Source organism: Gopherus flavomarginatus, chromosome 1 (assembly GCF_025201925.1).
Source record: "Gopherus flavomarginatus isolate rGopFla2 chromosome 1, rGopFla2.mat.asm, whole genome shotgun sequence".
NCBI lineage: Eukaryota > Metazoa > Chordata > Testudines > Testudinidae > Gopherus > Gopherus flavomarginatus.
Genome location: NC_066617.1, coordinates 273,949,253 through 273,961,831, shown reverse-complemented (window position 1 = coordinate 273,961,831; position 12,579 = coordinate 273,949,253). Strand labels below are relative to the sequence as shown.

The 12,579-nt window shown below is 45.4% G+C and overlaps 1 protein-coding gene across 1 annotated transcript in view; it reads left to right on the top strand.

Annotated features, from left to right (window-relative positions):
- CLDN10 (claudin 10) overlaps nucleotides 1-11,919 on the top strand; it is a 37,469-nt gene extending 25,550 nt beyond the window's left edge. Inside the window, exons 4-5 of the mRNA XM_050952269.1 lie at nucleotides 9,474-9,581; nucleotides 10,589-11,919. Coding sequence (XP_050808226.1) covers nucleotides 9,474-9,581; nucleotides 10,589-10,715 — 235 coding nt within the window. The 3' untranslated portion in view covers nucleotides 10,716-11,919. The remainder of the gene's footprint in view (nucleotides 1-9,473; nucleotides 9,582-10,588) is intronic.
- Nucleotides 11,920-12,579: the final 660 nt, after the last annotated feature.

Genomic DNA, 12,579 nt, shown 5'->3' with positions numbered 1-12,579 from the left:
ACACATCCAACCCCGGGGTGGGAAGTGAATGGGCCTCTGAACTCTGGGTCCTCAGTGACCACGGACAGCAACTGTGAATGGGGGGTAGTTGGTAGGGGGAGTGGTGTGTTAGAGGAAAACTTGTTGGACAGATTTTCATGCCACAAGGTGAGAAACTAAGGCAAAGGACACTGCCCAGTATACTCTGAGGTAGGTGTTTGCTCTTGGTCATATGCTTGGAAATTCTGGTTGTGGTGTTTTCCCAAGTTAATGCTAGCTTCATTTTCCCTTTTTATTAAAAGGTGTTTTTGGTTTGGATTGGGTTGAGTTTTTTGGGGTTTTTTTGCTATACACAGACTCAGTGCTTGTGAGAGGGGAAGTATTACCTGTTGGAGGTGCCCGGGTTAGTGTTTAATTTTCCCAGATTATTGGGTGGGGGCTTGAGCTGCTGCTCTTTTCTATAGTTAAGAGGAACCCCTAGATATTGAACCCGGCCCTTGTTGCTGCTGACACCACCTGGTTACACTGCTGACTCATGGAAAATTGGCAATGGATCTCAGTTTAGACAGCATTTTCTATATTTCACTTCCATTCCTTTTTGATATTAGGGCTATTGCACACAAACAGGAAAAAATGGTTACTCCCGTAACTGCTGTTTTTCGAGATGTGTTGTTCTTGTCCACTCCAATCAGGTGTGTGCGTGCCGAGTGCACGGCAGCCGGAAAACTTTTCCCCTAGCAGTATCTGTCAGGTCATCCTGGGTGCCCCCTGGAGTTGCGTCTTCATGGCGCTCAATAAAGAGCCCTTCTACTGACCTGCCACCCCCTCAGTTCCTTTTTGCCGGCTACTCTGACAGAGGGGTAGGTGGGTGGGTATTGGAATGGACATGAGCAACACATCTCGAAGAACAACAGTTATGAGAAGGTGAGTAACCGTTTTTGTTCTTTGAGTGCTTGTTAATGTCAATTCCAATCAGGTGATTCCCAAACCTAAATTCTGGAGCTGGGGTCAGAGTTCAAATATCCACTGATTGGCGCACCGCTCTACTAAAGACTGCATTGTCTCTGGCCTGCTCGGTGATTGCATAATGCGATGTGAAAGTATGCATGGAGGACCACATTGCCACTCTGCATATTTCCTGGGTTGGAACCTGCGCCAGGAACGCTGCTGACAATGCCTATGCCCTGGTGGAGTGCACTGTGTGCGGAGGGGCAGGCACTTCTGCCAAGTTGTAGCACTCTCCAGGATGTGATCCACGAAGAAATCCTTTCGGAAGAGACTGGAAGCTCCTTCATCCTGTCTGCTATGGCCACAAACAGTTCAATTGACTTCAGGAATGGCTTCATTCTTTCAATGTAAAAGGCTAATGCCCTGTGAATGTTCAATGAGTGAAGTCTCTGTTCCCTACCACTTGAGTGCAGCTTAGAATAGAAAATTGGGAGGAAGATGTCCTCATTGATGTGAAATTGGGAGACAACCTTAGGGAGGAAATCTGGATGTGCCCTGAGCTGAACCTTGTCCTTATAGAACTTGGTGTAAGGAGGCTCCAAAGTTAAAGCCCTGGGCTCAGACACCCTTCTGGCTGAAGTTATTGCTTGTATATACCACCTTGTATGAGAGGTACAGCAGGGAGCATGTCACCTGTGGTTCAAAAGGTGGCCCCGTTAGCCTGGAAAGGACCAGGTTGAGATTCCATGCCTGGACTGGCTGTCAGATGTGCAATATAGCCTGTAGAGACTTTTCAGGAAGCGCCTGACCATAGGGTTGGTAAAGATCGACTGAGCTTCTGCATCTGGATGGAAGGCAGGAATGGCAGCCAAGTGAATCCTTATTGACGACATGGAGAACTCCTGTTGCTTACGGTGGAGAAGGTAGTCCAGTATAAAGGGTATGGACATAAGCATTGGAGATGGACGGTGTTGCGCCAACCACAATGAAAATCTCTTCCATTTGACCGAGTAGGTGGCCCTGGTGGAGGAAGGAGAAACACATCTGTGATGGAGCCCAGGCTGTGATTCAGGAAGGAACAAAACTGCTGGTACTTCCTGTTGTGCCACGTGGCAAACAAGTCTATCTGAGGAAACCCGCACTGTTGAAAGTTGAAGTTTGTGATGTCTGGGCACAAGGACCACTCATGGCTGTGGAACAACCTGCTGAGATAGTCCGCCAACGTGTTCTGTACTTCGGGGAGTTATAATGCTTCCAGGTGTATCGAATGAGCTACACAGAAGTCTCACAGCTAGAGGACTTCCTGGCAAAGAGGAGAATAGCATGCACCCCCTTGTTCATTTATATAAAACATTGTTGCAGTATTGTCTATCATAACTGATACACATTTCCCTGCCAGCTGAACTTGGAAGGTTTGGCATGCCAGACGTACCGCTCTCAGCTCTTTGATGTTGATGTGGTGAGTGTGCTCTGCCCGAGACCAGAGACCTTGTGTTTGGAGGTCTCCCAGATGTGCACCCCACCCGAATGCTGACATATCTGTCACCAACGAGAGGGATGGCTGAGGTCTGGTGAAGGGAACTCCCGCACACACCCACCACCACAGGAGGGAGTCGAGGGTCAGACGAGATGGGGTGGACAATACATTGAGGCCAGCCACAATTGGAGCAGCCAGAGTCTGAGCCTGGCATGCTGTACCACATAGGTACAAGTGGCCATGTGTCCCAGAAGCTTCAGGCAATTCCTTGCAGTTGTGACAGGGAACTGCAGGGACTGTGTTGACCCATCTTGATAGTAGGAAACAGAAACCTGCATAAAGCTGCCGGGTACCTTCTGCTGACTTATTGTGGCAGATACAGCTTGTTACTTCCAGCAGCATAGAGAGGTGGGAACAAATCTCTGGTCAGAGAGAATTAGCGGCAGAGACACGAAGGTCCTGCAGGAAATCCTAAGAACAGCCTTGCTTAGGGAGAAACCTCATGCTGAGTGTTATGTTCTGACCACGATTCCAGGAGGTATGCCCTGGCCTGCATCGAGTCTAGTACTGACTTTAGAAACTCCATCCGCTGAACTGGGGATAGAGTAGATTTCTGCATGTTCAGGAGGAGGTCCAGTTCATTGAAGGTTGCTGCTATGAACCCGACTTGCACCTCCGCTTGCTCTCTGGAGCGGCCCTTGATCAGCCAGTCCATTGAGGTACGGAAACACCCGTACCTGTCGCCTGCTCAGGAAAGCGGCCACAACCTCCATACATTTGGTAAACACTTGAGGTGCCACTAAGAGGCTGAATGGGAGGACTGTGAACTGGTAATGAATGTGGTTTAGCACAAACATGGAGGTACCTCCTGTGGGATGGAGTGATTGCAAAAATAAGCATCTTTTAGGTCAAGGGTGGCATACCAGTCACCTGGATCCAAGGAAGGGATGATGGAGGCCAAGGAGACTACATGAAACTTCAGTTTCTTCATGAATATATTGAGATCTTGCAGGTCTAGGATAGGCTTGAGCCTGCCCTTGGCTTTAAGTATTAGGAAATATTGGGAATAGAAGCCCTTGCCCCTTAGCTCCTGAGGAACCTCTTCCACTGCCCCCAGTGATAGGAGTGAGTGCACCTCCTGTATGTGGAGTTGCTCAAGAGAAGAGTCCCTGAAGAGAGATGGGAACGGGGGTGGGAGGGACGAGAATTGGAGGGAGTATTCCCTTTTTATCGTGCCGAGCACCCAATGGTCCGATGTAATATGGGCCCATGCAGGGTAGAAAGGGGATAGTCGGCACAAGAAGGTAAGGTGGGGAGGATCCAGTGTTCATACTGGTGCGCCATCTTCATGTGCGCCTTCAGAGGAACTGTTTTTGGCCTGAGGATGGCTTCGACTGGCCAGAGCCTTGGCCTGAAGAAGGGTTAGGTCTTTTTCTGGAGTTTCTGTTCCTCTGCCAGGAGCCAAAACCATAGTGGAGGTTGCGGCCTAGCGGTCCTTGAGATGACTCTCTCCCAGACACTTCAAACACAAAATGTGTGGGTCGCTCTTGAGCATAGACTTGCCACAGTCCTCACAGGCTTTAAAACCCGGGGACCGAGGCATGCCCTGGTGCCAGGAGAGAACGGGGGAGAGGGGGTATCCCGAACTAAACCTGTAGACAACAAATTAATACTAACTACTAACTATATGCAGAACAGGAAAAAGGTCACTCTTGAAAGTGTGGAACTTTGCCGAAGCAAGAGAATGAATGTTCCAGATAACCATCACTGGCGGTAAGACAGAACTAAAGGGATGGTGGGTCAGCAGGGCTTTTTTATTGAGTGCCATCACAGTGCGACTCCAGGGAATGCCCAGGCCAACCCAACAGATACTGCTAGGGAAAAGCTTTTCTGGTTGCCATGATTGGAATTGACATGAGCAAGCACTCAAAGAAAAACTCTGTTGCTTAGGAATTCACCAACTCCTGCTCCATATTCCTCCCCTGAAGTTGTAGAGTTCTGTTGGTGACAACACAGTTGGTGCTGTGGGAAGGACTGTGATACCATTAACTAAAAATAATGACACCAGGTGAGGAATAAGCAACATCATTTGAACTGGAAGAGCCTCACTCTATTCTTCTGCAATTCAGCAGAATAACAGCATAGCAGGATTCATAACAACCCCATACAGAGTTGCAGGGACTTTTGTTGATCCATCTTCATAGTAGGAAACAGAAATCTGCATAAAGCTGCCGGGTACCTTCTGCTGACTTATTGTGGCAGATACAGCTTGTTACTTCCAGCAACACAGAGAGGTGGGAACAAATCTCTGGTCAGAGAGAATTACCGGCAGAGACACAAAGGTCCTGCAGGAAACCCTAAGAACAGCCTTGCTTAGGGAGAAACCTCATGCTGAGTGTTATGTTCTGATCATGTAATTATTTGCATTACCAATGAAGTCAAACTCTAAAAGAGGGTAAAAGTCTGACCTTATAGAGCATGTGTAGACTGTTTGGAGCAGAATGGGACAGCAACCCGTGCATGGGCAAGGTTGATTGAACTTTTCCTAAGCCATCTCCAATAGATGGATCTCCCTCTATATCTGTAATAATGATGTTTCCACAGCTGATTTTTCTAATGTTTACACCAAATAGTCCTTGCTGCAGTTTAAGTTCTCTATCTTTAGCTATTCTTATTGACTAAGGAGAATAGCTTATCTGAATCCTCGGTAGAACTTCACTTTTCATATTTATAGAGTTGTCTCCCCTTAGCCTTCGTTTCTCTGTACTGATTATGCACCATATTCTTAACCTTTCCTCACAAGACTTATTTTTCAAACCTTGTATCATGTTTGATGCTCTCCTCTGAGCTCTCTCCAATTTATCTGTGTTTTTTTAAATGTGGTGCTCAGCTTCAATGCAATATTGCAAGAGTAATAGTCAGTAATGAGTAAGCAGAATAATTAGCCTGATTGTTTTCATGTTGCTATTACAGCCCAGCACAGCTTTTGCTTTTTTTCCAAAAGCATTGCTTTGTTGATTCTGTCAGTTTATACAATTCAGATCTTTCTTTGAAGTCCTACTGTTCCAAGAATCATTCCCCATTATATAGTTCTGAATTTAATTATTTCTTTCTGTACCAACCATATTTGCATTTGCCTTGAATTGAAACTTAGTTTACTGATTTGAATCTATTTCTCAATTTCTTTTTTAATTAAAATTATTTTATTAAAAAGATGAGAGTAGTTGGACCAATCAGTGGAGCTGGGCAATCCTCCAATCAGAGCTCCTGGTAGCTTCTTAGCCCAGATGCTTTCAGTAGCCACTGGGTAGAGGCCAGGATGGGACAGCTGTTAAAACTTAGGACATCACCCATAAAACGTTTAGCGTCTGTCAGCTCTTTTAATGGTGATAAGACAGAGCAAAGATATTAAATCCCCAAAGTGGTGGTGTCAGATTTATTAAAGCACACATTTCCAATTCTAGACCTGATATGTTGTTGGATTGTGGGGGTCTGTAGTCAGCATCTTAATTGTACAAAACAACTGAAGCAATATGTGTCGGACTTTTAAAGTACTGATTTAGTTTTGAACCCCGTTTTAGATTTTCATTAAGGTTTTATCATTGTTTAGAAATATTTAAACACAAGATATCAAGAAATGTATTTAACTATCTTGAAACAAAATAAACTTGATGTCTTGAATAAGTTAAGTTTTCTCTTTTTACTGGATGGTTAATGATATTGATATTACAGAAAGTGTGTTTGGCATTCCTTTTTAATATGAGTGCTATAAGATGAGGAGTATAATTGCACTGGTGCATATTACATTGGTTTCAAGTGTCTTTTCCATACAGAATGTTTTATCAAGTAAATGAGTTCTTACTATAGGTGTCAATTCTGGGTTGCACTGTTGCCGTTGAAATTTGTATATAATGTGATACTTCTACAATCAGCTTTATACTTAATGGGAGGAAGGAGAGAAGCAATAATACAAGGATGATGAAAGGGAGATGTCAAAGGTCTAACCATTCCTTCATCCTCAGTCTTATCTGCTGATGGCCTGCTCTTGCTTCCCAGCTCTTGCTTCCCAGCTCTTCAAGGGAAGGTTGGCTCCTCCTCCACCATTTTTGCAGGGGGAAAGACAAGGAAGGACCACAATGCCCTAGGTGGTATTTCAGGATCTGGATAATTTGTCTTTCCCAGTTCTCAGTCTTCAGCACTGAAACTCAGAAATGTTCCTCTGGGTCCTGCTATGGCCCCTTTAACTTTAAAGCATGCAGAGGCTCAGATGGCCTTGCGTGCACAGTGCTATTTACACATTTCCATTCCAACACAAGGGAATCTTAAAAAAAACATCTTTACAAACAAGGGAAGGGATTACCAAATGCAGCAATAAAACCCACAAATATGAAACCAGCAAAGCACTAGACAATAACTTAATGAGGAACAATTACATATGGTACAAAAAACAAACAAAAAGGTGGGTGAATTTAGATATGCCACCTGGCCACTTTCCATTTTGAACTACTACTGCTGTAGTTTTCTTTTGTAACAACTTACACGTTTCAATAAATCTGAAATTAGTGCTGACATTCTTCTGTGTTACATATCTGTGTTGTACCTTACATAATCTGAGTTTTGATTAGCATTCTTAGGTGCTAGTGTAACACCAACAGACCCTGATCATCAGCAGGTAGGATTGAACCTGGGCCCTCTGGAGCTAAATGCATAAGACTCTACTACATGAGTGGAAAGCCACATGGCCCTTAGCTAAAGCTATAGCAGACTAATTAATCTCTAAGCGGTCTCAGTGCCATTAGAGGGGATAGAACACCACACCCAGGAGGTATGTGGGTTACACTATCATCATAACAACACATTTATAGAAACATTCAGGAGCTTCACAGAACAGTTTAAGGGTGTTTTCAGCAATATCAAAGAGTTCTGTAGCACCTTATAGACTAACAAACACGTTGGAGCATGAGCTTTTGTGGGTGAATACCCACTTCGTCGAATGCATGTATTCACCCACAAAAGTTCATGACACAGTATGTGTGTGACACATAGGGTTGCCCACTATGATCAGTGGGTGGGGGGTAAAATGTGCTTCAGCCTAGTGATTACAGTTTAATGTGGTGGCAGCCCCATCCAGTGGCTATAGATCAATGCAGTAGCAGCCCCGCCCAGTGAATACAGTTCAATATGGTTTTAAATTGGTAAAGCCCTCAGAGGGGTAGAGAAGGCGGGTTTCTCCCTAGACTCAGCCATCAGGGGGATAGGCCAGTAACCCTTGGGAGATCAAGGGTCAAAAGATACTTGGTGCCCCTCCCCAGTCTGTTCAGCAGCTCGTATACCCGGGGCATCAGATACGCATCAAATTTTGAAATGGCATCCACCTTCCAAAAGTCAATACAAAAACGGGGTAACCTGTTGGGTTTTGGCACCAACATGATTGGACTCCACCATTCGCTCTTGGATTCTTCAGCTACCCAGATTTCCAACATCACCTGCAGTTCCTGGCAGACCATTTCCCACATCTTCTGTGGTACTGAGTGTGGGTTCTCCTGAACCTTCCTCCCCAGCTCAGAGACTATGTGGTGCTGGGCGATATGAGCCCCGACCAGTTGACACTCAGGGCAGAAGTTGCAATAACCTTTGACCTCCACATGCACCCTCTCTGCTAGTAAAACCTGAGCGCCACTCAGTCCAGAATCTTCTCATGCCCAAGATGCCACTTCAGAAGGTATTGTATCGGTCACTTGCAGCACCTGCCACCAGAACTTCTCGGGGGTCAGTAGTTGAGCTTGGGTCTTGCCTGTTTGTGCATGTTGGGTCATCTAATGCAGCCGTTCCTCCTGCAATTCAAAATGAGACCCTAACCACCTCCCCTAATGGGGATTAACTCCCTCCCCATTTATTTTGGTGAGCTGTTCACAGGCCTGGCTCAGTGTTGGGTCCTCCTTCTGGGCCCTGATAAAGTCCACCTCCGTAGTCAGTTCCTCCCAGTTTTGGGGTTTGTGAGCCTCTGCCTCCCTTTTGGTGGCTCTTGGGTGGAGGAGCCTTCTCTGGGATCATCATCATCTCTTCCTTGGTCCAGGTTCCCTGCCTCTGGAGGGTCTGGGTCCTTCCTCTGGTGACTTTCTTCCCTGAATTTTACAATCTCCCTGAATTCCTCCAGATCCTGCTCCAGGATAGCTAGGTACATGAGGGTCTGTGAGACCTCTAACCCCTACTATCCCGATGTGCCCCCTTATCTCAAGTTCTACACCCCTCATGGGATACAGGCGCACATCACCCTGGATGTGGGATAAATCATATCCACAACATCTCCCTTGCCTACCAGCTGTCTCCGATTATGGTCCAGCTGCACCTCGAGTCAATTAGCGTTGTCATGGACACTCTATTGACCCACACCGGGATGGCCTATTTGGCAGCTCCTTTCTTCCTGACCTCACTAAAAGCCACATCCAGCTATAGGAGGCAGGACAGCAGCCTTCCTCACAGCAGGAGACAAATCCACATTAGTAAGAGAGGGATAGAAACTACGTTAGATATATGGGCCAAAGCTAGAGAAGCACAGAGCATCTGAAATCAGAGAGAAGCCTGGGCTTAGATGAGCGACTATGGTGTAGAGCTGAACCCTTGTTACTCAGACCCATGTAGTTTAAAGCAGTGTTTCTCAACCTTTTTGATACCAGGGACTGACTTGCTGCTTTCCTAAACTGTGTCAGAAAGGTCTCAGGGACTGGCACCAGTCCATGGACTGGTCATTGAGCAATGCTGGTCTAGAGAGACCTACCTGGGCGAGGCACTCTCAGGCTGGCAGTACAGGCTGAAGAGTGTTGCAGAGAGACACACCTGAGCCTTAGGATCACCACTCATTCACTGAGTAAAAGGAAAATACATGAGAAGAAAAACAGTATTTGTGGTTAGTTTGTTGTTCATTTTGCAATTATATCGGTGACGTACTGAAAGATATTTAGAAAAATATGTTAATTTGTTTAGCTTGTTTATATGTCTCACACACATTGTTAAATTCAGTCTATATCCTGAGCAAACATTTATTAACATATTTATGACTTTCCTGCAGGTATGAATTAGGAGCAGCTTTATTCATTGGATGGGCTGGAGCATCACTTTGCATAATTGGTGGCAGTATATTCTGCTTCTCAATAGCTGGAAACAGTAAATCCCCAAGGTACAGAATCCAAGTGATTGCACTTATTTTATTGAAATAAATCAATATATTAGCAAATTTGTGATTATTAAACATATAGAAAGGTAAGCTATATAGCTGGAGTTTAATTATGCATCCAAAACAATTCTACAACAAGCTGTTGAAAAGGATTGTGTGAAAAAAAGAAAATAATAGAATTTAAAGTTAATGTTTTTCTTTTTAAGAATTCATAACCAACATTCAGGAAAACCATTGTTTCAGATTGCATGTACTTACAAAGTTGCTACCATGTGTCAGAAACTGATAGAAAAGCAATCAGTTGCATAGTATAGCCAACATACCATGTGTGTATTCTGAACAGATACATGTTGCCCCTTCATAACTGAAGCAACCCTAAGCTGCTTGACTGTTAGACAACGTACACCAAGGGTTGGCAACCTTTGGCATGTGGCCCATCAGAGTAATCCGCTGGCGGGCTGCAAGACATTTTCCTGATGTTGACTGTCTGAAGACATGGCCCACCGCAGCTCCCACTAACCACAGTTGGCCGTTCCTGGACAATGGGAGCTGCGGGAAGCTGTGCGGGCCACCGTGCCTGTGGACAGTCAGCATCAGGAAAATGGCTCGCAGTTCGCAATCAGATTACCCTGATGGGCCGTGTGCTGAAGGCTGCTGACCTCTGATGTACACATTAATAGGGAGGTAGACTGAAGAAGAGGAAGATGTTGGAGGAGAAGCTATGAAAGGTAGCAGATGAGATGGAAACAGATGAGATTTAAGTTAGGGAGCAGGAGTTTCTGCTGCCCTAAACAAAATGTTTTAATGCATAGCCACTGAGGTGTTGGTCTTGTTTGATCCTGCTCTACTGGTGAGAGGTGGCAAAGTGAAATTGATAATAAGTCTGTTTTTTGCTGGGAGAAAGCACACATTTCTTCCCTAGTTTGAAATTTTTTTTTTTTTAAACAGAAACGTATAATTGTTACCTGTTCATAGAATGAGCTGTAAATGGATAGTTTTTTGTCTTTCAGAATGGAGTACACGTATAATGGAGCCACATCTGTGATGTCTTCTAGGACAAAGGTCCACAATAGTGCAGCAGATTTTAAATCACCAAAAGGCCCTCCAAAGCACTTTGACAAAAATGCTTATGTTTAATTGTACTGTTCTAAGATACAAAACCAGTTTTCAAATCAGTTTGTACAGTTCATTCACAGAGTGATTTCCAGATGAGTACCAGCATAATCACCACCAGGACAATGAATTTTTAAAATATTAACTTGCAGCATTTTACATATTGATGTAAATTTTCTTATACAATATTTTAAGATTTATGTTGGTGTTATATATAAATTATATATCTGTAAATCACTTGCTGTTTTTGCTTTCTACAAAAAATAAATAGGATATTTACAGATAAGTTTGTCACCTACTTGATTTGTATGATATCAAATGCACAGTATCTAATGCAGTACATCACAGCAGCAGTATAGGATGAGGTTCCAAAATAGGTTTAGTATTTGGAGCCAGAAGTCACGTTTTGTGCAACTCCCTATGTGAAATTTTTCACCAGTGAGAAACAGTCACTTAGAGCCTGATTTTCAGAAGTGCTAAACACCTTGCAAGTCCAGTTGAAGTCAACAGGGACTGAAGTGATCAGGAGCTCTGAAAGTCAGGTCCTTTTTTCTCCCTTAGGGTGCCAGTGAACAGAGGAGCAGGTGTGGGGGAGACAAGAGCCAATCATTCACATTCCACAGAAGCAAGAGAGGGAGACAGTTAGGTAGAGCAAGAGTTTAGGGGCTGGGGGAACCAGGGCTGACCAGGGAGCCTAGAGAAGAGAGCTGTGACCAATATATTGGAGGGAGTCAGGGCAGACTGTCAGAGAGGGGTATTTTGCGTTTAAGGCAACTTGAAAGGAAATTTTGGGGGGCAGAGTGACAGCACCTGAGAGCTTGGGGATTTGGGTGGGGGGCCGGGGCAAGCTCCTCCATTCTGCTTTTCCCCACTTCAGCTTGTATCCTCTGAGCCTGCTGCCATCCTTCCTCCAGTCTACCACTACCCCATCTGTCCCTCCCTCTACTTGTCTCTGGTCCCCTTTTGTTCCTTACTGCAGCTGCTAGCAAGCCATTTGCTCTGCCAGTTGCTTACTCCTCCTGCAGACTGGCTAGGTTCCCGCAACCACCTGGCACCAGAATGGCCACCAGCAGCCACTAGAAGTGATTACAGGAAAAATCTTAGCCAATGCCTGTGGACTACTTCGCAGGAGATTCCAGGATGGCAGTGGGAATGCTTGAGAGGGCCGCCAACTGCATGAATGTCACATGTAATTATGTGACGCGTGGAAGCCCTGCTGGATGATCTTGAATTAGTTAGGCAAACGTTTTTAAGATCTCAGGTAACGGGGAGTGAGCATTATCTTTCTTTTCACTTGGAACTGTGACAATTTTCAAACAGTTATTTGTATGATGATTCAATGAGTCAGATTTACCTAATAAGAGATTATGAATGACCACAGCACACCTCTAGAACATATGCCCTATAATTAAGGCTCCATGTTTGTCATTGAGGTCACGGATTCCATGACTTCTGCAGCGGGATGGTACGCCTGGCCCGAGGGCCATCTGAGCAGCTCAGGCAGCTCCTGGCCAGGTGCAGCAGCCACTGCTGGGGCAGTCCTGGGCCTTCCTGCCACCCGGCAGCAGGAGTTTGGGTGTGTGCGGGGTGGAGTTCAGAGGTGGCATGCAGGGTGGTGCTTACCTGAGGGGAATCCCCAGAAAAGCAACAGGAATTCCCCTCCCTCAGCTTCTAGCTCCACGTGTTGCCTCCATCTGCAGTAACCGCCCTTGCAGCTCCCATTGGCTGTGGTTCCGAGACAATGGGAACTGCAGAATCAGGGCTTGGGGCAGAGCGGAGGCAGCATGTGAAACTAGGAGTTGGGGTCACTGCTTCCCAGGAGGCTGGTAGAGAGCCTGCCTCAGCCCCACCAACGCCCTCCAGACCATGACTCACCCCCCAAGCAGCC